Source organism: Uloborus diversus, chromosome 6 (genome assembly GCF_026930045.1).
Source record: "Uloborus diversus isolate 005 chromosome 6, Udiv.v.3.1, whole genome shotgun sequence".
Taxonomy (NCBI): Eukaryota; Metazoa; Arthropoda; class Arachnida; order Araneae; family Uloboridae; genus Uloborus; species Uloborus diversus.
In genome coordinates this window covers 159,018,208-159,043,414 of record NC_072736.1, presented here as the reverse complement: position 1 = coordinate 159,043,414, position 25,207 = coordinate 159,018,208, and the positions used below count along the sequence as shown (strand labels likewise).

Here is a 25,207-nt window from a genome sequence, read left to right as displayed (position 1 = left end):
AGAAAGCATTCCAACTAATCATTTTCTTTCAATCTAAGAAATCATGAAAACTATAACTTTCACTTACTTTTTCCAACCTTCTTTTCCAACTCTCTTCCCTCTGGGACAGAAGTTCAATACAGTGAGATAAAGTATTTAAAATGCCACCTGTAGTTGCTTTAAACGTCAGAGCTTCTCCTTTGAAATCTAATGCATGAGCGCCATGTTGGGCCAATAATTCTTTGGTAATTATAGATGGCTGACCTACGCATAAGAATATTTCATCCAGTTAAAAAGTAAAGAAACAATCATGTTTGAACATGGTTATAGTCAGATAGGCCGGGGGGCACGTTTATGCAGATTTTTTTCAATGAATTTTCTAAATTTTACATTTTAACTTGGGAAATTTTAGACATTGCAGTTTTATAAAGTCAAATGCAGTTAATGGAGTCAAAATTAGTACATTCAGTTTTTGGTCAGTTTGTGTTTTTAACCGTTAAAAAAAATATTTTTGAGTCCAAGTCGGTTGCGTAAACTTGCCCCGGACACGGGGCACGTTTACGCATATTTATTTTGACACCTAACGCGGTTCTGTTGGTGTTTTGAACATAATATCTTACCATAATTAAAATGAAGAAAATTTATTAGAGACAGAATAGTGTATAAAGTTGAAGCTGAATGGGCATGAAGACAGCACTACATGATTGTAAGCTATAAGATACAAATTTGTAACTCAATTAAAAATTAGATGGTGATTTTCAAAACTAAATAGCCTGAAAATACTAAAAAAATTTGAGACAGTTTGGAGTGAAAAAAGCGTCAACGCACTTTTAGAAATAAGACACAGTAAGAATGTGCGTAAAGGCAGAGCTGCCAACTTTTGAAAATCCAAAATCGTGGCCGCTGCTGCAGATTTAAAGTGATGAATTGTCAACAGTATAAAGAACAAAAACAATGATACTTAACGAATTTTAAATATTATAGAGAAAATATTAATACGGAATAAAAAATATTTATATTCTTCACGGAATTTTTGGCGGTTTTTCCACTTTTTTGCCGAAGATTCAATGACTAGATCAGCGTCTTGATCTAAAAACCGATCCATTTTTACACCATGCAACTTTTGAAGAGCGATGCTTGTTGCGCAGAGACCGTCAGCACATGTGCAGAAGTTTGATTTTCTGAACTTACTGGTTTAGTTTTCATACTGTTATTTATTTATTTATTTATTTATTTATTTATTTGCATTCTTGGAATCATAAATTAGAAAAACAGAAAATCGTAATTTTTAGACCCGCTTTCGTAGCGTTGTAGTTTGAAGCTGTAATTCGTAGAAACTACGATTTTTTCGTAGCAGTTGGCAGCTCTGTGTAAAGGTGCTAGGACGTCAAAGCATAAACTTGCCCAGTCGCCAAGTTTGGATTTATTTTTAACGTGCAAAAAAAATATAATAACATTTCAGTTCATACAAATACAAATGCTACATATATAACAGCAAATTGTATACAATAATATAATGACAAAAATTCGGTCTTGTTGTTTACTGAACATAAAAGAAACAAAATATTTGCAGTACTTTATTCATTCTGAATACAGTAATTGAAAGAAGAAAATTAATGAGTTTTAGAAAAGTACAGACTTTGCACAAAGAAAGTTGAATAGATTTCTGTATGGAAAAATTGGCTTAAACTCAGTTTCACTGTCTAACTTTATTGTTTGCTTTTTCAAATTTTTCATGAGGTGATATCCATACCATTTTTCATGGAAAATAATATAATACTCTACGTCTATTACATATGTATTTAGCTTCATTTTTTTAACCATTGCATGTTGTTATTTATTTCAAGAAATATACTTGTTTCTTAGTGATTGTCGAGCAGTTTATTAAATCTTCATGGGATTGAATTTGGATTTTTGGCATTTTACTGTATTTAAAAATACTATGCCTTTATGTCTAATACTTGATCAAAAAATTGATTAAAAAAAGCATGCTTGTTCTTCTTTTTGAGGAGTAAATGGATCATAGGAAAATATAATTAGACTATTTTTTAAAAATAAAGTAGTATGGTGATTTTATTAAATCATGATTTTAGTAGGATATCCTCAATAGATACTAATGTTTGCTACACCATGATTTGCATAATGCATAAAAAATAGAAAAGGTTTAAAAATAAATACGGGCAGACTTCATAGAAGCTTTAATAATAATAATAATAAATCAGGACACAATATTTTCAGTTCAGAACAAATATCTGGACACTTTCAATATTTTTCAACCTGTGTAGAACACACATTTATTGTCACACACATATAAAATTGACTATAATATTATCTCTGTATACCAAAGGTCGCAATGGTGCAATTTAATCAATTAAATAATATTAGGAGGGGAAAAAAGTGTTGCAAATACCTCATTACGTAAGGAGAAAAAAATGACTAGAAGAATCAATCCAGAATTACTAATTAATCAAAAAGAGAGATATATGACAAGGATCAATATAAATTTGTTCCACCCCCCCTTCCCCCATTATTAAGTAGCATTATTGACATCAGAATCCAATCAGTATCTATACCCTGTGAGTAACAGGATTAAAATGTATACAAGACAAAAGGATGGAAATTTTTAACATGAAATGCAGCTTTTGGTAAAATATGTTCAATGCTACGCCAAAATTTTATTAAAATAATCGAGACTTTAAAAAAAAAATCTGAAAATTATTCTAATCAGCAAAACAAATTATATGGTTGAGATGTGTGTTAATTAAAAAGAAATCATCAGCGAAATACAATGTTTAATTTATCAAATATTGATTTATAATATATTAATAATTCATTTATTATTTAATTTTATTATTACTGGATTGTTTAAAAAATGAAGTAAAAATGAAAAAAAAGGGAATTTTCATAAGTAGGTTTGCTTTTGTCTCTCAAAAAATCCAAACCCTCACATTGGGATTTGATACTGACGCATGGCAATACAGAGAGAAAAGAATAGGGGGTTGGGTGCAGCAGCAGATTTACCATGTCGCAATATATTGAAATTGCATGACAAAGGGCCTCGAAGAGCACCCAAAAAGTCGCGTAAAAATATTTTACGCAGTTCAGTTGACCTGTAAGGTGTCCCCAAAAATGTTTTGCGATGGGTCCTCAAACCTGTAAATCTGTAACACGTAGGGCAATAAGTTAAATGCCATGAGTAATTTGATAGAGTAAATAATAGTTGCACAGCAAAAACATTAAGTTTGCTCCCAATCATGAGAATAAAATATCAATGTTGGCATGGAACAAATTCAGATAGACTTGAGCTTTTGGCACATAATTGATACTACATTTTTGTTGAGAAAAAAATCAATTGAATATTTAAAAAACAATCAATTTTTTGTGCAGAAAATTAAACTCTGCGACGTTTTTTGGTCCACTTTACTTGGTGTAAGTTGAACCATGGATCATCCTATACCAAGTAATTCTTAAAAAAAAAAAAAAATAAAAAATAAAAATATATATATATATATATATATATATATATATATATATATATATAATAAATATATATTAATTTGAATTTTTGTCATCTTGAATTCAAATTATGTTTTTTGCAATCACGAGCGTGTTGAGTTTATGAATGCGCGTGTGTTTGTGTAGACACATGTGTGTGTGTGTTTGTGTGGGCGCATGTGTGTGGGTGCGTATGTGTGTATGTATGTCTGCATGTGTGTGCGTGTCGTGTATGCAGTGTTGTGTGTGTACGCGCGTGTGTGTGTATGTAAGCATATGTGTTTGTGTCTGTGTGCAGGCATGAGTATGTGTATGTAGGAGTTGTTGGCCTAGCGCCCCTTATATGAAATAATTAACGAATTCATCTCACCACTTATCCCACCATAATATCAGTCACTTGCCTAATCATTGAGAAATTTTCAACGATGTTTTTCTTTCTTCTAATGCGGACGCCTGATGACGTATCTCGCACGTGCAGTCGCCGATCTATGACGTCACGACCTTCACGTAATCGGTGATGCATCGTAACAGATCGGCACGTGCCTGATGCTCATTGGCCAGGTGCTATGCTGGCGTGTATCAGGTGATTTGGCGTCCGCATGCAAATGAGTTCACTTACGATAAAAGGAAATGTTTCGAGTAGAAAGGAGACTTCTTCGGTGTTTTCTCTCTGGCAGGTTGACTCGAGCTCCCGTTTGCTTTTATGCAACGATGCGGGTTCTTTTTAATAAATAGATAATAGATTGATATAGCTCAGCTCTAGTTCGCGTTGTTTCAAATGTTTTTAATTTTATTTAACTAACTTTACTAAATGACCAAATAAATTTGGTTTTTATTTTTAAGTTGTCTTCAACTATTTTTTAATCATGCATTTCTAGTCATACATTTAATTAGGTTATTGCATTTAGAGATTATTAGTCTTGAGCATTCTCTTGCTCATTAGGAGTGTGTGTTTGTGTCTGTGCGCAGGCATGAGTGTGTGTATGCGTGTGTGTAGGATATTGACGCAACCTGGAGATGGTTTTCGCTAGAGGAGCAGCATCGTGAGGACCCGGTCGACGGTGATGCTGCAGAGGGTGCTGGTGGGAAAATAAAATCAGCGTAACATCAAAAACAGTCAAATGAGAACAATAAGCAATCGTGATTGCTCAAAAAAAAAAGTTATCACAAAAGTAATATTATTATTTTAATTATTTGCATACTTATTTATGCTTGTATATAGACACTCATTTCAAGTTAAGCATGTTTGATATACTTAAAAAAAAAGTTAAGAAAATAAAAGTTTATATAACAGTTTGATTTCTGATGCAATAAAAAATTAAAACTAGAAAAGCAGACCAATGTGCGCCAACTCAGTATTCTGAACAAATTTCAGAAACATGAATATCAAGAATCTTCAATTCAAAATATTACAATCTCTGTGCAAAGTATTTTTGAGAAAAGCACATAACTTCTTAAATTCATACAGACCCATCAAATTGTGTGTTAGGAAGAGGCAATTGCTCCCTGAGCTAGAGAAATCAATGCATTTGAATACAATGGAACCTGCCCCCCCCCCCAAAAAAAAAAGTACAAAATCAAAATGAGAGCCTGAATTTATAAAATATTGTCTTCGCTGGGTCAGGAGAAGTTTTTAAACTCATATTATAGCCAGTGGTGTTCCCGTTGGGTACATTAACAAAGCAAGCACAAGGAAAACCAATTTATTAATTAAGAGTTTACAGAATGATAGAACATTGGAAAAGTCTTGTCATTAAAATTATAGTATATTTGTAAATAAACAATATCAGTTTTGGCAAGCAACATTTGCAAGAAGAACCTTATAAAAATATTTCAGATAGATTATCTAGTATCTAAGACTTCCTAACCAAAAAATTTTTAACTGGTTCAAACATCAAATGAAATTACAAAATAATCATATTACCTTTAAAACGATGGGATGGTGAATCATTTCTTTGTTCTGTTGGAAGATCACGGATATTTTCATCAAAATCTTCATCAATATCATCCACTAAAAGTATTAACAATTAAAATTATTTTTTTTTTCAAAAATTTATTATGACACAATAAAAAAACTTTTACAATCGCATGCACTATCAGATGATTTTTTTTTACAAATGCCTGTTTGAGGATTAGAAATGAAAAGGAAAGGACAAACACAAGCGCTTCTGTATTGGAAAGCAACCTTATCATTCTTATCTTTGACTGAGGTGAGTATCTTGAACATCAGTCTGAAATTTATCCGAAATAACATTTGTTTCACTGATAAGGGAAGGGGGGGGGGGGTGAATGTTGCAAAGATAAAGCAATAACTAACAAAAACCATGACATAATTTTCCAAATACATACCGGAATAGTAATGTGATAAAAACTATTTATGATGAAATTCATACAGAAACAAGCAGGGTAATTCAACAAACATCAATAATATAATTATTTGCAGTTATGCAATATGCCTCAGAGTATGGAGAGATCCTGTCAACAGTGGAGCATAGGGTTTCCCCCAGGTGGTGCAGACCCCTGCCCTGTCACCTTCAATTTTTTTTGCTGGTATTCCTATTTATATAGCAGTCGAGCGCACCAGCCTGCATGACAACAAAGTCAAAAATGATTTCATTATTTATATTTCTCAATTCTACATAACTGGGAAATGCATATATATATATATATATATATATATATATTTTTTTTTTTTTTTTTGTTCATGCAGCACATGATTTTTAGTTGTAAAAATATGACTCTTAAATTATACTCTAAAAACGAGTGTTCAAAATCATAAAAGAAAACAAGTCACATTATTGTCTTTTGTGAAAAATGTATGTGAAGAAGATGAACACAAAATATTCTGGAAGATAAAGAAGATTCTCGGTCTACCACAATTGATTTGCGTTTTTATACCTTTGACATATGTAAAAATAAATACATAAATTCTTGTGTTTTCTGGGGATTTGATTAAGTATTTATTAGGAATAATTCATTTTGTAAATTAATACTAATTTATTTATTCAATACTTTATCTTAAAATAACTTTTGTTCTCGATAAGAACATGTTTGGATAAGAATATTTTGGCGGCGTATTGGAGTATGACAGTTTGACCATGGATTGTATGTAATTTTTCAATCGGCCAAGTTAAGACGATTCCATCTGAATGAATCTAGCAGGCAGAAGGGAAAATAGCGATGGGATTTTGATGCACTCGTTAATGTCACTAGTGCCTAACTAATTTATTACATTCTCTAAGTTGAAAAAGAGAGTGGAAACAAACAGAGTTTCCATGGAAACAACAAAAAGAAAATAAATGTTTTATTTTGTCAGGAAATGTAAAATCAAAATGGTAAGCTCAAAACTATGTTACAAAAAATATATCAGTTAATTTTTGTTTATAGTATAGTTTTGAACACATTTTAGATTTAAAAAATGATTGCCGTGAATGAATTATCATTTGTGCAAAACTGCTGTCATTTGTACAAAACTGCGTCAAAATAGTTAAGAGGCAAAAGCAAAAGTGCACATCTGTAACCATTTCTGATGACTTTTCGGAACTGAGGTTTCACAATGGCAATTTCAGACAGTCTTTAGGAATGTTAAGAGGAAGAGTTTGGAGAGGCCTTTTTCCAGGTATTTTGCAAAATCAAAGTTTAATGACGCGATTGTAGACAGCTCAGGCAGGCCGTGTTAGGGGAAGAAATCAGTTCAGTAACTTTCCTCCGATAATTTTTCGAAACTGAAGTTCTAAAAAAGCACTATTTTAGACGACCTTCGATCCTGTTAGCGGGCTGGGGGTTTCTAAACACTCCCCCGGAATTACTACGAAACTGAAGTTCTAAAATGCAATTTTGGAATAACTCTTTCCACGTAAAAGGAAAGGAAAGGATTATGTTCCGGGACCTTTGTAGATAAATCACTATTTATTTGTTAGGTAAAAGTTATGTAGTAGCCCCCTCTCCCGTCCCCCATGCATGTGTAAATTAGATATGTAGTAGAGGTGAGTTAAAAAATCAACCACCCCCTCCTTGAACAATTTCTGGATCCGCCCTTGAAACACGAACAGTTGGTCTGATGTTCTCTCCTGGAAATTTCCGACATGGAAACCCACAATATGTTTCAGGCTATCTATTGTAGCAAGAGGGGTCCTGTCCCGGCAATGCCTGCACTAGAAAAAGGTAGGCCTGTACTGAGACATTTTATAATCTTTTTTACTGAGCCAACTTTCTACACTATAAATAAATATACAGTTGACCCTTGTTTTACGCGGTTTAAGATTTGACACCTTTGTTTTATTTCACACGGATGAGTTTCGGTGTTATGCGGATGCAGCAATGCAAACAGATAACATTTTCCCCTCTTTCGAAATCCAAATTCCTAAAAATTGAAGATTACGCGAAATCAACTGCATTTTGGCGTGCTAATAATCGAGCTTGGGCCACTGGGGACATTTTATGCGATTGGTTCCAGAACTCTTTCCAGAAATAAAGTTATTAAACTCACACAGTTCAGAACTCACTGGAAGAAGAGCTTTTAGGAGAGACAAAGGAGGCCAAAACACACGAGAAATAACGACTTTGGTGACACACAACCAAAAACGTTCACATTGGAAATTTTGAGCTATTCCTAGACAATAGAAATGATCTTTCTGATTTGTTAGTGAAGGAAGATTCCATCATGGAAATGACACAAGTGGTCATGGTTGCGTTAAATGCTCTGCAAAGAATTACAGAGAAAAATTCCTAATGACTGCCAAAAGACTATCATCGCCAGCTCCTCTTTATAAACAGAACACAAAATTAATTTATGTTTTCTTTATGCATGTTGTGCATAAAAATCGATATAAGCACACATTAAACTTATTGTACAATTATTCATCACTAGAATGAAGTAGTATTTTGTTATCTACGGAACCTAACCCCTATTTTAACACTAGTATTAGGTCTCACTTTAAGCGGCATTTCCGTGAAACGTAACCCCCGTGTAAAACGAGGGTCTACTGTACTACACAAAGAAATAAAACTTAAAATAAGGCTCAGCAGCTTAGGCGGAAGCTGAGCGTTAGAATTTGGGCATCCCCAAAGCTATTGCATCACACAAAGATGGGTACTTCAGGTGCACTTCCATGGAAAATTTTGAGAGTTACGCACACGGGCAGATCCAGCTTCTGGTTTTAAAGGGATCAATGAAATGTGAGCACACAATCCAGAATTGTCTGTAATATCCCTAATATTTGGACACAAACAAAGACCTCTTGCTCTACACAGGAAATTAATTTGATGCCAGCAAAACATAGTTTTAGATCCCCATTGTTTCATACCTTCTCTATAAAATCTGACCTAAAATATTTATTACTAGTGGTACTTGCACGGCTTTGCCCATAGTAGAAAAATTAAAAGGTCATTTGCTTAGCTTGTATATTTACAAATAATGGATGACGAATTTCTCGCCAGTTTGCTATGTTAATTTTCTTGCCCATGTTACAGTTTCACGTTATGATAATTTGGTAATTTCCTTGTCCATGTAATGATAATTTGATCGGTAAAATGTTCTTAAATTTGGTATAAAAATGGAACAAAATCGAATTTTCGAAAAATCACTTCAAGGTGCACACCCCCATGCTACAAACTAATTCTGTGCCAAATTTCAAGAAAATCGGCAGAACGGTCTAGGCACTATGAGCGTCCCAGAGATCCGGACAGAGAGACTTTCAGCTTTTTTACTAGTAGAGACTAGCTATGGGACTGGTTGTTGTGTTAAAGGGAGGAGAGATCATGACCCCCCCCCTCCCCCCTGGATCTATGATTGCAATAATAAGCAATTGCTATATAATTGGATAAAGTTGTCAGAAAAAAACAGGATAATGAGCTTGAACTTACATATGTGGAAAAACAGATAATGTTCAAATGGTCGAATATTGATACTTTTCACCCCTTCCAAAAAATTGTGATTTTCTACGCACATTAAAGTATCCCCTTAACTCAAAAACTTCAATTTTACCCTCATTAACTCATGATAACATTTATTGAGCTATTGGGTTAAGCAAAAGTTTTCCGTCAAAGGAAGATAACTTCAGGCCAAGAACTTATATTTCTGGGAACAATAACCTTGTATGTCAAAACTTGTGTCGATTTGCTTGTCAAAAAATTATATTGTGCATCAAAAAAGTTTAAAATGGAGATATATCACATTAACAGATTGAAACCATATAGAACAACTACACTTACTATGTACATCATTGTTGCTTTCCCCAGATGCCAACATTTCAGCGCACACATCAAAATAGCTTTGCAAAGTGTCCACTTGATTGCATAAAATGTCTTTAAAGGTCTCCATTTCAGCCAATTTCACCCTTAAGCCTCGACCTTTCTTAAAAGAAGATATACTGGCATTTGACAAACTGGTAGACCCGACTGAAACTGCTGAACCATGTCTCCGTAGGCTGTTCTCACTGCCATAAGCAGAATCCATCTATCCCAGGAAGAGAAAGTGCATACGTATTTTAGTAATTAGGAAACCTACCAATGATTAAAAAGAAATGGATAGGCAGAAAATATTCGTAACATGAAACACACAAAAGTGAGGAGTTGAAAAATATTTACCAACGAATCTAAGCATCGGTGAACTTAAATAACTAGTATGTGAAACAATTTTATTTTACTTTCCAAATTTATATTTTTACAGTTAAATAATGAATAATCATCAATGCAAAAAATGAATTTAAAAAAAAAAAAATTGTGTACAATCATTCCATAAGCATACCGATTTATACAGTAGAAGACCGTTATAACGCCGACCTATATAACGCAATTTTCTATAAAACGCACAACTTTTCAGAAGTAAACAATAGGTTTTGAAGTTAAAAAAATTCCTCTGTTTTGCTTCGCAAGCACTAAAATTGTAAGGGAAATCAAATTTTGAAATAGTTTAACATATTTCCATCTTAATTCAAAGCTTTTAAGGGAAAATTAGTACTTACAGTAAATAGAAAATACCAGATGGCTCTTGAAAATGCAGCTGTTATGCAAACCATGGAGCTAGCAGAAGTGCAGGATAATGCACTTTTTTTTTATTGTGAAACATATGTATTTGTGAACAACTAATTGTAATATTGGTGCTTTAATACTCATTGCAGAAAAACTCATTCTGAAGTGCTAATATATAGATATATTCTGATATTAGTTTCAAAATTTGTGAAACGACCTATATAACGCAAAAACCTGTATAACGCAAAAGCTCTGGTCCCAAGGTGTGCATTATAACGGTCTTCTACTGTATATATTTTAAACAAATTCTTGTTCAGCACATGAAATCCCGATTGCCATGAGTAACGAATGAAAAGGTTTAGTACAAACTGTGGTGGTGAGTTGAAATTAAAGTGGTAGGACCTGCCAAATCAAAAAACCCCACCCAGGGCCAGATTAAGGCATGGGCACATGAGGCACAAGCCCAGGGCACCAAATCTGTAGGCAAAGTTTTAATTGGACTCATTTTATATTGCACCACAACAAGATGTAAATTTTAAATCCAGAAAAAAAAATCCTATTAAAAATTTAATTTTCCCATAACCACTCCAAAAGATTAGTCTATATTACTCTATGAAAATATTAGTATTATTTACTCTATGAAAAGTTGTTTCATACAAAATTTTGATTTTCAGGGCCTGATTACTGATAGGCTGACTAGGTCGTGGCCTAAGGTTCCCAATATTTAGGACTTCCCAAATGGCGAATATTATGGTTAAAATTGTTAAATTTGAATACAGTGTACCCCCAAAAATTGTTTGGCGGCCCTGTCGATATTTACAGCGTACTGCAGCATGCAAAGTTTGACTACATCTTACATTATGTTTCACTATCGTATACTATATCACTTGTCTTTTTTATAATGTATATTATATTGTAACATAAAATGCCATATTTAGTATGGCAGCATTAAATGCACAGCAGGAATATATTTTATTACTTAGAGTAGGGTGGGGGGGGGGGGGCACCAAATAAATTTTGTGGCCCAGTGTTTTCAAAAATCATAGTCGGGCCGCACAAAAAGTGCTGTGATCTAAACAATAAGTAAAACAAACCTACTCATAGCCAAGTCAAATTCTCAAACAACCCTTTAAAGAAACAGTTAGACCCATTTAGAAACCCTCGACATTAGATTTAAAGGATTTAACAATTTCAAGAGAAAAATAATAAACCTGCTAGAAAAGAGATTGTGAACATTTGGGCATTGGCTCTAACTTCATTCTAATTAAAACTCATATTCATTGGTAATTAAGAGTTATCACAAGCCATAAATATCTAATCCACTTTCAAAACAAGCCAAAAATCACATAAAGGATTGCAAAAAGGCTCACAACAGTTGCAAAGCACAATTAAAAAAAAAACTTTGAGGAATTCACCAAAAAAAAACCTACATCTTATGAGTTTTTTCAAATGAGGGAACTGTTTCCTTGGAGGGTTGTTTGAGAACTTGACTTTACTTTGACTCTTTGGCTATACCACTTTCACACAAACGTCAACTTCACACATCAAATTTGGCGTAAGGTTTGGAAAACTGCATCGAAGTCAATTAGTTGCAAATGATTCGTAATCACTTTTTATCCTTTTCACATAACACATCACCAAAATGGAATAAGCAAGTGATCAAACACAAAACTTACCTTGAAAGCTTCCAAAGTTTCAACCCATCTGTTTCTATCTTCCGGTGTTTCGGCTCGTAGGTACCACACACAATCATGCACACTGACGTCGAAACGGCATTCATCGAACTCATGTGGCTGTAAAATTAAACATCCCTTAGATAAATGTATTTCATTGCAATGCAGCAAAACGTTAAAATAAAAAAGAACATTACAAGACTGCAGTACAGTAACCCTTTGTTATATCGCTCATTCTGATATATCACACTTTTCCTTTGTCCTCCAGAAAAATACTTTAAAAAAATAAACCTAAATTTGTTGTAGTTGCAACTTTTGATTCCTACCACTGTAAAACGATAGTTAGCTCTAAAATTCCTTACTTGTGTTATAGTCATTTTGCATAAGTCGAATCACGTTGTAGGGTGAGTTGACTGTATTCCTCGTATAATCCAGTACCCTGCTTAATCGAGTATAAGGCATGTTGGAACTGTTGATATTCGTTTGAGCGGGTCTGACTGTAATAAACTAATCTTATTGCAGGTGCACAAGTCATTTGTACGTTAACTGACTTGTTACTTTTGTTCACCTCGGTTATATCAAGCATTTGGATGTATTGAGCTTTTTTGATGTGTGTCTCCCTATAAGCGCGATATAATGAGGAGTTACTGTACTAAAAGGTTTTTTATAAATATTTTCTATCAACATTAAGCTCACTATTTTTACCTACCATGGTAGTACTTTTCGATTACTTGGTGAATAGCAATATTTGTGCTACTTGGTATGATAAAAGTTTCAATTACTGTCCTAAAAACGATATTGTTGTTAGAAACTGTGTATGTTGCCCACTTCCTCCACTAGACGGCGCTGTCGCCACATAGCAAACCAGGAACTTTAATTCCTTGTTAGAGGTCAACTCACTTTTCTCTTACTGCTTATAGTGTAAACATGTATTGCTTTAATATATATATATATATATATATATATATATATATATATATATATATACATATCAGGCCCGTTGTCCAGGATCTCATAAAGGGAGGGGTTTTGGGTTCAATGTTTAATAATTCTACCTGCATTGTCAGGAAAGCACAACAAATACCTATAACTCATTGTCAAGTGTGTCAGTGTGTCAAATATTTCATTTCTGTTAAATGGTCACATTGATGGCCTAGTGGGGAGGAGGGGGGGGGGGCTAATACGAAAAAATCAATCATTGCATTTTATATGCAGTAGAATCTTGTTTATCCGGATCTCCGGTTTATTCGGATCAAATTTGTTAAGTTAAACAAAAATATATTTACTTTAACAATTATTTTAAACTATGATTGCAAGAACGAAACTACATATAAATACGCCAAATATTCCGCTTTTGTCTCGATTAAATGTAGAACTCTTGCATACAACATACAATAAAGTATAGTACTCATTTAACAAACAATATATGGCGTACTTGAAGTGTCAGTCCGAAGACACCGCACCAAACCTAACCATGAATGATGAAGTATTTGTGAGAAATGTTACTATGAAGGTTTTTGGTAGAAAACATTGTTTTTTTGCTGTAGTAAAAGATAAGTCTGCTTATTTGAGAATGTTATTTGCTTATTATTTGAACTATGCGGATTTTCGTTTATTCGGATTGCTTTTGGATCCAGTTAGTCTGGATAAACGAGGCTGTACTGTACATGTAAGGACAGTTATGAAACCCACCTTCCAGAAGGCAAATTCTGGCTGTGCTAGTAGTTTCAGTATTTATCCATTTTATTTCTTGTTTAGTTTCAAACTTTATTATCTGTTTACTGCGCAGTACATTGCAACAAGTACTATAAACAAATTCACAATTTCTTTTGTAATATACTATGTATTCAGGATCAATATTCTAGGACAAGCAAACTAAATAAGAAAGGGTTCATTGCATATGCAAATTACATTACCAAAACGAGATTACAATGCATCTTCATAGCGGCAACATTCATCTCATTTTGCAAAACGACCAAGTCATCATAATCTCCTTATGAAAAGCAATATTAAACAGGTCGTTCCACGTCAAATCAACCACAAAAATGGGATTTTAACACCCACCGTCTCGGAATTTGATAAAACTTGGTATACTTCATCCCTTTATGGTTACAAGCAACCCCCTAATTTCTTTTCTTTCAGTATCAACGCGTTTTGATTTTACAGCCTTTTGAAATTTGGCGATTTTACATTTTTTGTCATTTTTGAGACACTCAAACTGAGATGTTGTTGTTTACGAAAAAAATTATTTCTTGGTAACTAATGCTATAATCCTTTTGAAAATTTTTACACAAAATAGAAAGACTTTGAACATGTTGATAAAAAATATTTCAATAATCTTAGTTTGCACAAATTTTTTTTAAAAAATTAGAAAATTGAAAATTTTGAATTTTTTTTTCAAAAAAAGATGTCGGCAAAAAACTGAATTTCAACAAAAGGGTCAGCTTTAAAAATCATGATTTTTTTAAAAAATGATCATGAATATGTACTCTAACTTATCCAATGAAAAACATTAGGGAACTTTAAGGGATTCTGCCCCCCCCCCCCCCCATTCTGGAAAAAAAGCATAAAACATCATACAATTTCTTCCATATTCTTAAAAACAGAATTGTCAACAATTATGACAAAGATTCAAATATAATGTGTTGAATATGGAACTCAAATATAAAAAAAATATACTTAAGCTTCTATTTTATTTGAAATAGTTTAAAATTTGTCAAATCAACCACAAAAATGGGATTTCAACACCCACCATCTAGATTTTGATGAAACTTGGTATACTTCCTTATTTTGTGGTTAAAAGCAACCCCTTAGTTTCTTTTGTTTCAATCTCAATGTATTTTAATTTTATAAACTTTTGAAATTTTTCGATTTTGCATTTTTTTGCCATTTTCAAAGACACTAACTGAGCTGTTAATGGGGGAAAAAAATGTTTCTCAGCAACTAATAATATTACCTTCTTGAAAACTTTCATAAAAAATGTTAAGACTTTGAATATTTTTATAAAAAATATTATAATAATCTTAGTTTATACAAAGAATTTTTTAAAAATCAGAAAGTTAAACATTTTGATTTTTTTTTTTTTTTTTTGGTCAAAAAAACCATTGTTGAAATTCTAAATTTTTAACATCAGGGTCAGTTTTAAAAATCATGATTTAAAGAAAAAATGATCATGAGTATGTGCTTTAACTTTTCCTATGAAAAAAGTTATGGGTCTTTTAGAGGTTTTGTCCCCTCCTCCCCCCTAGAAACAAAGAAAGCATCATAGAGAAAAGTTTTTCCATGTCTTTGAAACAAGAGTTCCCAGCAATTATTTAAAAAATTTAAATATAAAGTGTGTTAAATATTGAACTCAAACATATAAATTTAATATTCAGGCAATTTTTTTATTTGAAATAGTTAAAAATTATTACAATTATTATATTAAATATAGACATTCTGAAAATAAGATATCATGAAATTCAAAAGTTGCAGACAACAATATCTGCATATGGATTACTGCATTTTAGTCCAGACAAGTTAAAACAAAAGTAAAGTCTTAACACTAATTCATAATCATGCAGTTACTAGTACTTTCAGGATCCACCCCCCCCCCCTTACGTTTAAGAAAAATTGCTATCGTGGAACTGCTTTTCCATTATAGTTTTACTGCTGTACAATGACAAATTCATCCTTTTAATTTCTTGAAATAACATTTAACACCCCTTAAAAATTAATGGCCTGATCGTTTAGTAATAATATGACTAAATAAAGTAAATTACCTTTCCCTCTCCCCTCAAAGCAAATGAAGAAATAAATTAGTATTTATGCACCTCTCGTATTCAATGGATTTTTATATTTTTTAATGACAATTGGAAAACAAATTATTATTTGCATGGAAATTTTTTTTTGTCCAGATTCCCCCCCCCCCCCCCCAGCTTAATGACATAACTCGCAACCTTTCCTCAACTTACTGGGGTTCCAAAATTTTGTATCACTTATGCTTATTAATGCTTAACATTCACATTATGAAAATTAATTCCAGTAAATGAATTTTTTATTATTTTTGTTTTCTTTCTTTTAAAAAACAATAATAGATTTGAATATCTTGTGAGGAATAAATACATAATTGTTGAAAAGAGATAAAAGCTTCTTGTTAGTCAGGTCTGCTAAAAAAACAAGTCCTGCTCACACTTGTTTAGAAAACAAGTAATGGTGCCTTCTTTCTCTACAGGCCTCCCATTAGGGCCGTTCACATGACGTTTTTCTACCTCGCATTTTCTCGCTCCGGCTCTGCAAAAACCCGGATCGAAAAATTCCTCATTCACATGTGAAAAGCTGGTTTATCCCAGAGAGCGGATTTACCCAGCATCCTTTGCGCAAATCCTAAATGGAGGAAGTAAACCGTCACAGTTGGCGCAGTGCATTCTGGGTAACAACCCGGCTTTTCTCCTACCCCCAAGCAGGAGGAAAAAAATTCCAGCATTTCCCCAGCAAATAACCGGTTTGCGGTCGAAAGCAGGGTTTTTCCTGGGTCCAAAAGCGTCATGTGAATGGCGCTATGGAGTACATTTTAGCCTACCCTATCAGAATTGCACCAACAGCACAGAGTGGTTGCTGACTCCCCTGGATAAAAGATAGAATTCTCAGAAAGAACTTTTCTAAAATTTTTAGAAAAGGTCAATATGAAAGAACGAATTGAACTAGAATAACAATTAGATGTTGACTTATAGGAGTTCTAGCAAAATGTGTGTCAAGCTAGAAAGCTTTTCAACCATTGAAGTTAGCATTGGGCAGACCCTAAGAAAAATAAATGTAGAGTTACCTGGATTATCAGTGTGTGCAGTTACTGAAGTTTCACTGTATTTAAACTGGAATTATACATAATGTTTATAAATCATTTGTAGAAAATAAAAAGTGGCTTAAAAGAACATACTGCCCTTGATAAAACTAATGCAGCAGTTGAAAGAGGGATCAAGAAAAAGAAAGTGTATTTTAAATAAAAAGTAGTTACCAAGCTCACAGTCATAATATAAACAACTAACTATAAACGTAAACCATACAGCTTGCTGATCAGCTGTCATCTAATACCAGCTGTTCCTTTTTGGGGGCTAGTAAAGCAACCAAAGTTAGGGAGGTGACAGGCAAATATATTAAAAAGAAAACAAAACATCTAAAAAAATTACTAGTGAAGTGTAAAATAAAAATACCTGTCATTTGTACAAATGCCAGGTTATTAGGATCCATTCATGATCATAGAAACACTCAAGATAACAAAACACACTTTTTGGGTCAAATGAAATTGCTGCAAAGCCTTAATTATAAACATTTTGGGCAATGGTAACCATTTTAAACTCATACCCAATAAACTGCTATGTTAAACCAAATCCAAGTTTCAGTTTGATATTGCATTCGGTTAATAAATCAAGTTAAAAGCTCTGAGCTGGTATTTGTAGGATTTTTAATACTTTGTATAAACTGACTAATTATAAATTAGAATTAGATAAAAAGTTTTAATTTCTATATTGCCCTAAGTTTAACAATAATGTTTAGTATGCATAAAAAATATGCATGTTGTAGGAAAATTTCGAATTTTACGATATCTTATTTTTATTGTTTATTATTAATTAATTTAATTAATTATTTACAATTTGAAAAAATCTTGAGTATTTAAATGTTTACATTTAAGTTCAAACACCAATGTATTTCAATATTTCTTTAATGCAATTATTAACTTAGCTTGTAATATTGCGATCAACTTATTTTCATTAATCAAAATAAGGGGCAGGGGGCCAGAATCCCTCAAAGTCCCCTAAAGATTTTCATTTTATATGTTAGCACACATGTTAATGATCATTAAAAAAAATATATAAATTATTTTAATTTAGACCCTCAAGCCAAAATTTTAAAATTTTGACTATAATTTTTTTATTGAAAAAATTTAAAATTTTTCAGTTTGTTAATTTTTTTTAATTGCTGAATATAAATTTAGAATTTTGACATATTTTTTTCTGAAATACTTGAAATCTTAATATTTAATATAAAAATTTTCAAAATTTTTTTATCTTTAGTTATTGAGAAATAATTTTTTTTGCAAACAGCTGCTGTTCATTCTCAGAGTAAATGACAACTAACGCAAAATCGCAAAACTTTGAAGGGCCAAAAAATAAAAACTATTTTTAATAGAGAAGAAATACTTTAGGAGGTTACTTAGGACTGTGAAAAGTAGAAGTATACAAAGTTTCATTGGAATCTGAGATGGTGGGTGTTGGGATGTGGTTGAACTGACATGGAATGACAGTGCTTTGTTTGACAGCCCATTTAACGGTTCCTCCATCACTGATTTTTGAAATATGATTTAAAAAATGCTGTACACAAAATTTAACATTAAAGTTAGTTTTAAGCCAGCTGTGCACTTTTCTTCACTTGGTTTTTTTATTATTTTTTCCCCAATGGGAGGGGTTTAACCCCTAAAACCCTCCCCTTGGACACGGCTCTGATGTACATATATATATATATATTAAATTTATGTTTCTTAGTTTAGAAGGAGTTGTGTTTGAGTGTGTCCGTGGATTATCTATGGATACCTATCTCATTTAGCAGAAGATCCCTCCAACATATCAATTTGGATTATAGATAAACAAAGACAGATGAACATATATGATAAGGTAAGCTGCATGCTTCCTTAATTGCATTGACTTAGATGCCTCTCTAAGAACGAGTTGATAGACATTTTATGTTTATTTAATTCTGAAAATTATATCACTTAAAAACCAAATATTTAGGCTTGCTTACAGCTGCTGTACAAAGGAAATTGAATTCCAAGTGATCAGAGATGAGAGCAGTCAAAAAGCAAAAAGGAAGAAATCCAAAAGTTCATCCGAAAAATATGAGGAAATTCACCAAAAAAAGCTTCCAGAAGAGATGATACCAGGGACGCACCAATAAGCAAATTGGCCGATTACCGATTAATTGGCTGTTGATGATTGGTCGATTAATAATCCATGATGATTATTTTTAATACCACTAATTTCTCCATCATTTTTTTAAAAATAATTAGTTAACAGTTTATGTCTGAGAGATGATTAATTTTCCTAATTTTCCCAAAGTAATTTCAAAAATTCATCCAATTGTTTCGACCCAATTCATTCCTGTATGTTAGTTAGACATGAAAATTATTTTTTTAATTATGAAAATTACTCTTTAATAAACTTACAAGGTTATCTCAAAGCAGTATGCTAAAGGAGAACAGTATTGGTACATGAAAAGTGTTGCAACATCATGTATTAATATTTGTTCAAAATAGAAAAATGAAATTAAAAAATTACAATAACTTCAACCATCAGTCTGTAATGTTCACAGAAAATTATTTATTATTGTTAATAAATTTAATCATCATAGTTTTTTATTCAAGACATCGCAACGTAATTTTACATAAAAAAAATATTTTCCCACTGGTTAGGTAACCTGCAAAATGTAGCCGATTCAAAATAAAATCGCTTTTCTAATTCAATGGTCCTGGAATTTAATTATTCATAATAGTTTCATTTGAATATCTGGGGTGAGAATTATCTTTTAATATTTCATTCAAGTGCTATGCACTTTCTGAACTATTTGTTTTTGGTTTTACTCTCTGTACTTTCCCTCTAAAAACAAAGAAAATCTCTAAACCAGTTCAATTTTCTTAGCATTAAATTGAAAAATAGAAAGAAATTTATCGGTTCAGTTCGCTCACCCCTTCGTGAAACACAAACCCATGGCTCATGAAACTTCATTATTTTATAGAATTTTAAACCACTGACTGCATGTTTCAATAACTGATTCTCAAAATTGAGTGTGCAAAACTACTTATTTATGGTATTTAATAAGATTTAAATAATGTCAAATATCCAGTTTAGGGGAGAGGGGGGCACATGTAAACATGGGGCACATGTGAACAAACCATATTTTACCCAGATAACATGAGGAAAAAAATCTGAAAAAAATTCATGTAGATGACAGCAGTAGTACTGTATGCTGCCTGAAATTTCAAAGATCTCAACCATTTTGTTTTTTAGTTATCATAATAACTTCTGTTTTGGAAGGTGCCAGTAAACTTTCATGTTCCAGTTCTCAGAGTAAAAACACATTCAACACTATCTTTATTGTGATTTGAACATTATTCATTTTAAAGTGGGATTTATAAAGTAAGTTTTTGTACTCTATTTTTTTTAAAAAATTTGAAAGAAATATTGTTTTTTTATCAGATTAGGCTTAAGTTGTTATATGAGGCACATGTGAACACACTATGTCGGGGCAGGTGTGAACTGTTTACATGTGCCCCATACTGTTTTTTTTTTAGTTATTTCAATTTCAAAAATTGTTTTTTTTTTTTTTTATTTGATTAGGCTAATTAAGAAACATTGAATAATTAAAGATTTTAATAATTGAAGTTAGTATCAGCTGTATCGCGACTGTGTTGGAGGCTCCAAAAGTGATCGCAGTTTGTGGAGAGAAACAAGTTGGACAAAATGTTTCAGGCGAGAGAGGTGAACTTGTATCATTTTGTGGTATAGTTATTGCAATGGGAAACACTGTACCTCCTGTTTTTGTATTCCCAAGAAAAAGATACAAAGATATTTTTTTAAATGGAGCACCATCAGAAAGCTTAGGGTTAGTATCCAAAACTGGATGGACGACAGCAGATATCTTCCTAGAAGTTGTAAAACACTTCCAAAAGTACTCCCGCTGTACCGCAGCAAATCCTGTTTCGCTTCTACTTGATAATCATGAAAGTCATATCAGTTTGGGTGTAACATTATTTTGTCGTGAGAATGGAATAGTACTCCTTACATTCCCCCCTCATTGTTCACATCGCTTACAGCCTTTGGATGTAGGTGTTTATGGCCCCTTTAAATCTGCACTGAAAACTTCTTTCAATGACAGGTTGACATTACACCCAGGAAAAAGAATAACTATATATGAAATTGGTCAGTGTTCTTCACCAGCTTTCACAGCAGCCTTTACATCCAAAAATATTAAATCGGGTTTTTCTAAACCAGGAATTTGGCCGTTATCTCGGCTTGCTTTTACTGACGCTGATTTCATCCCAACTCAAATTAAACCTGAGGATGCCTCTACCAGCTGCAATGCACATTCAAGTCCTACCCCAGAATGTGTGAGACCATTGCCTAGAATAGAATTTCACGATTCCACTCTAGGGAAAAGTAAGCAGCGTCAAAAAAGAAAATCAAGAATTCTGACAGACACCCCCGAAAAAGACATTGTTGTCAAAGCTATAGAAGAAAAGGCAGAGAAAATAAAGATAAAATGTGAAAGAGTTGCAAAGAAAACAAAGTTAGAACTTGCTGAACTGTTGAAAAAGGAGCAGTCAAAGGTTGTAGTCAGTGACTCCGAGTCCGACACTAGCTTTGAAGAGAGTAGCCATCAAGAAATTTGTGCTGAAGTCAACCTTGCACCAGAAAATTTAGCTGTGAATGACTTTGTCCTCGTAGAATTCACTACAAAAAAGACAAAAATTCACTATGTTGGCCGTATCGAGAAAATGGAGAGTGATGAAGCAAATGTTAAATTCATGAGGAAGCAGAAGAAAGAAACCTTTGTATTTCCAGAAACAGATGATACATCGATGGTAAACACTGATGGTATTCTGCTAAAATTACCCCCACCTACAATTTTAGGTAGCACATATCGAGCTGTTTCTTCAGTTTCTTTTTCTGTAAAACTTGAAGGCTATAATGTTCGTTGAATCAAGTTAATTTATTATGTACTCAATATTTATATTTTCATTGTGTTTATTAATGTGTAATAAAGAGTACTTAAAGATATGCTTAGGTGCATTTTATACCATTTATGTATCTGTTCACTTGTGCCCCAGGTGTGTTTACAACTGCCCCCCCCCCCCCCCACTGGGGCAGATGTGAACAAAATGTAACATATTTTAGAATTAATTTTTAGGTTGGAATTTACTCTTGTAGAAGGGGGATAACTGCATGAAAATATTAGCAAATGTTTGATTTATCATATTTAGCACTTTTTTCCTTTTTATCACAAATCAATAATGAAAAATATAGAAAAATGTCGTTTTTGTTCACATGTGCCCCCCTCTCCCCTAACTGATTCTCAAAATTGAGTGTGCAAAACTACTTATTTATGGTATTTAATAAGATTCAAATAATATCAAATATCCAGTTTACCTCATTTTCTATTCAAAAAAGTAGAGATTGATATTTCCGATTCTGGGGGAAAAGGGCATGTTCAGTAAAATCAATATTTTGCTCTATAAATACATACTATTTTTAAATTAGCATTCCTCAAAACAACAGAAAGATTTAAAATGCATAAAATATTCCAAAAACATTTATCTTAGTCATAGGCGGATTTAGACCGAAATATTTGGGGGTGCAACAATAACAGGGATCTGGGGAAGGGGGGAGGGTATTCTCGGAATAACAAGGCAGTGGCGAAATCAGAAAATAATTTTAGGGCGGGACACACTTTTAAGTCTAAAAAAACGCGATGTAAACCATATTTAGTAGATTAGGGGATGGGCAATTCTTAACATTTCAAATTGCAGAAAAAGTTATAAACGAAAATCGATATTAGAAGCAATGGGTGAATCCAGCTACTGATTTGGAATGGGATTCACGCCCCAGAAAAAATTTGAAATAGTAGTTTTGAAAACGCAGTTTTACAGTTCTTGGTGATATTTTAGGGGCAAGAAAGGTACGTGTGGCTCCAAGGCTATTTTTAGAAATTTTAATCTGATAAATGTGATTATAGTCCATATTTATAATTTAGGTTAGGAATATGGCTCACAGACTGTCTTCAATCGGTTTTTTGACAAGCAGATAGAGATACGTACCCCCCTGCCCTCCCCCACGCCACCTCTTTAACTTTTCATAATAGAAGTTTCAAAAATACTCCGGAGGACAATTTTTGTTGCTGTTACCGGACGGGGTGTTCTGGAGCTCTCCCCTGGAAAATTTTCGAAATTGAACTCCTAAAAATGAAGTTCTTCTGCAATACTTCATGGTATTAAAAAAAAAAGGGATTCTCCCACAAATATTTCGAAATATAGTAGTTTTCCAAAAAAAAAAAAAAAAACTCTTTGATGATATTAGAAAAAGGGGGTCGGAGGCCCGTGTTCGAATATTTTCCAAAATTAAAGTCTTAAACACATGAGTGTAAGACCATATTTGGTAACGTTAGCACACTGCAGTTTTTCAAAACTGGAGATCCAAAAACGCAATTTTAAACGATTCTCGATGTATTTAGGTGATTAGAAGATCTTCCTTGGAAATTTTGCGAAAGTGAAGCCCAAGAAACGAAATTTGAGTTACTCTGCAATAACATTGGCTGGAGAAAGGGTTTTGGAAAAGGAAAATTTTGAGGACTAATAGTAAAAATAAAAACGAAATAGAAAAAAATGAAAAAAAAGAGGGAGGGGGGGGAGATATGAAAGAAAGAGGATTGTGCGAAGAGGAGGGAGGAGGCACACAATTCGCCACCAATTACTGTTTGACATTTTAAACCGCAACCTTCCTCAAATTTGCGCATGCGTCAGGTCGCTTCTGATTTTATCAAAATAGGGGAGATATTGATAAGAAAGATAACGAATGTGAGGGGGATTTTTTTTTTGTTTTGTTTTCCGTTGGATTTGTTTATTAGAGATGTTGGTTCGGGTTGAGTTTTTTTTTTTTTTTTTTTTAGCAGAAATGCTACCATGGTGCATTCTCTTCAACAAGCTGTCACCCCTTTTTAAAATAGAACCGTTCAACGGTGCTAGTCGCGGCTTTCGAGATCAGACAGTATCTGAAGCTGTTGAAAAATTTACATGTCGATATTTTCTTTTTAAAAGAGATATCAAGATTTTTTTTCCAAACATTCTTTTTTTTTTCGTAAAATAACTGCTTTTTCCCAAAATGAGATCTTTTCTTCTCTTCAATAATAAAGAATATATTTTTTAAAACATCTACTCAGCACAGAGGGTCACCAGTCTTGTGCCCTCTCCCCCCTGGATGCACCACTGCAGCAAAATGTCCGGGAGTCCTATTCAAAAATATTTGAAAATTTACCTTAAAAATGTTGGTTTTCGATTGATTTCGGTGTAGCTTTTATTGATAAAGTTTCTTGCACTAGCCATGTTTTTTTTTTTTTTTTTTTTTTTTTTTGACTTTATTAGCCATTGTTGTTTCAAAATAGAAGAATTGGTATTGATATACGAATAAATACCCAATTACAGAACATGCAATTATTCTATACAACAACACAGCACTGAACAACAAATTGTTTGAGAAGTTTCTTTATTTGCATAAAATTATTTATTTGGTTTTTTTTTCCAAATAGATAAAATTACTTTAATTCTTAATATGAGCACTGTTTTGTTTTTCTTGCTCTAGCGACGTGTGGTGATACACTGGATTCAAGTAAATGAGCAGGTATAGCAGTTATGAATTCCCCCCCCCCCCCAACTGCGTTTCTTTTCCCAACCAAAAATTTTGGGGGTGCTGTGCACCCCCTGGCACCCCCGTAAATCCGCCTATGATCTTAGTCAGACAACAAATAAATTCAAAATGATTTCTTACTTTAATGGCAGCCTTGAAAATACTAATCGCACCACGGCAACCATAAGCTGTATCATCTTCAGATTTATAATAGGCGAGAGTACCGTCCTTTAACACGATGTACCGATCTTGCCAACCGTGGATATAATTTGTCCATTTACTTAAAGTTCCCTGTAATTCGGGTTGTGTAAATCCATTTTCGATATCTTCCTCATCTTCGCTGATGATGTTCACATTATGATCATCAGACATTTTTTCCATTTGCACTATATTTATAACATGTACGAAGGGAGAAAATTATTGTTGATTCATTTCTTTCATTACTATAGCAATTGTACTATTCCAAAACACAGACATTTTAATTATCTTGTTAAACTATTCCCTATAAATGTTTATAAACGAAGGACACTCGCACTCAATTGCGTTGTGAGTCAATTTCAACATCCAGCTTTCGAAACAGTTACAACGACAGTTAACTAAAGTATGCCTTTTAAAAAAACTCGTCATACGGACATTGACGTCATAGCATGTCATGGTTCCTGT

The 25,207-nt window shown here is 33.0% G+C and overlaps 1 protein-coding gene across 1 annotated transcript in view; it reads right to left on the bottom strand.

Annotated features, from left to right (window-relative positions):
• Positions 1-25,067, bottom strand: part of LOC129225293 (ceramide transfer protein-like) — a 54,947-nt gene extending 29,880 nt beyond the window's left edge. Inside the window, exons 1-5 of the mRNA XM_054859881.1 lie at positions 24,686-25,067; positions 12,123-12,239; positions 9,688-9,931; positions 5,399-5,485; positions 68-243 (exon numbers count right to left, since the gene is read on the bottom strand). Of these exons, the coding sequence (XP_054715856.1) occupies positions 68-243; positions 5,399-5,485; positions 9,688-9,931; positions 12,123-12,239; positions 24,686-24,925 (864 nt within the window). The 5' untranslated portion in view covers positions 24,926-25,067. The remainder of the gene's footprint in view (positions 1-67; positions 244-5,398; positions 5,486-9,687; positions 9,932-12,122; positions 12,240-24,685) is intronic.
• Between the last annotated feature and the right edge of the window lie 140 nt (positions 25,068-25,207).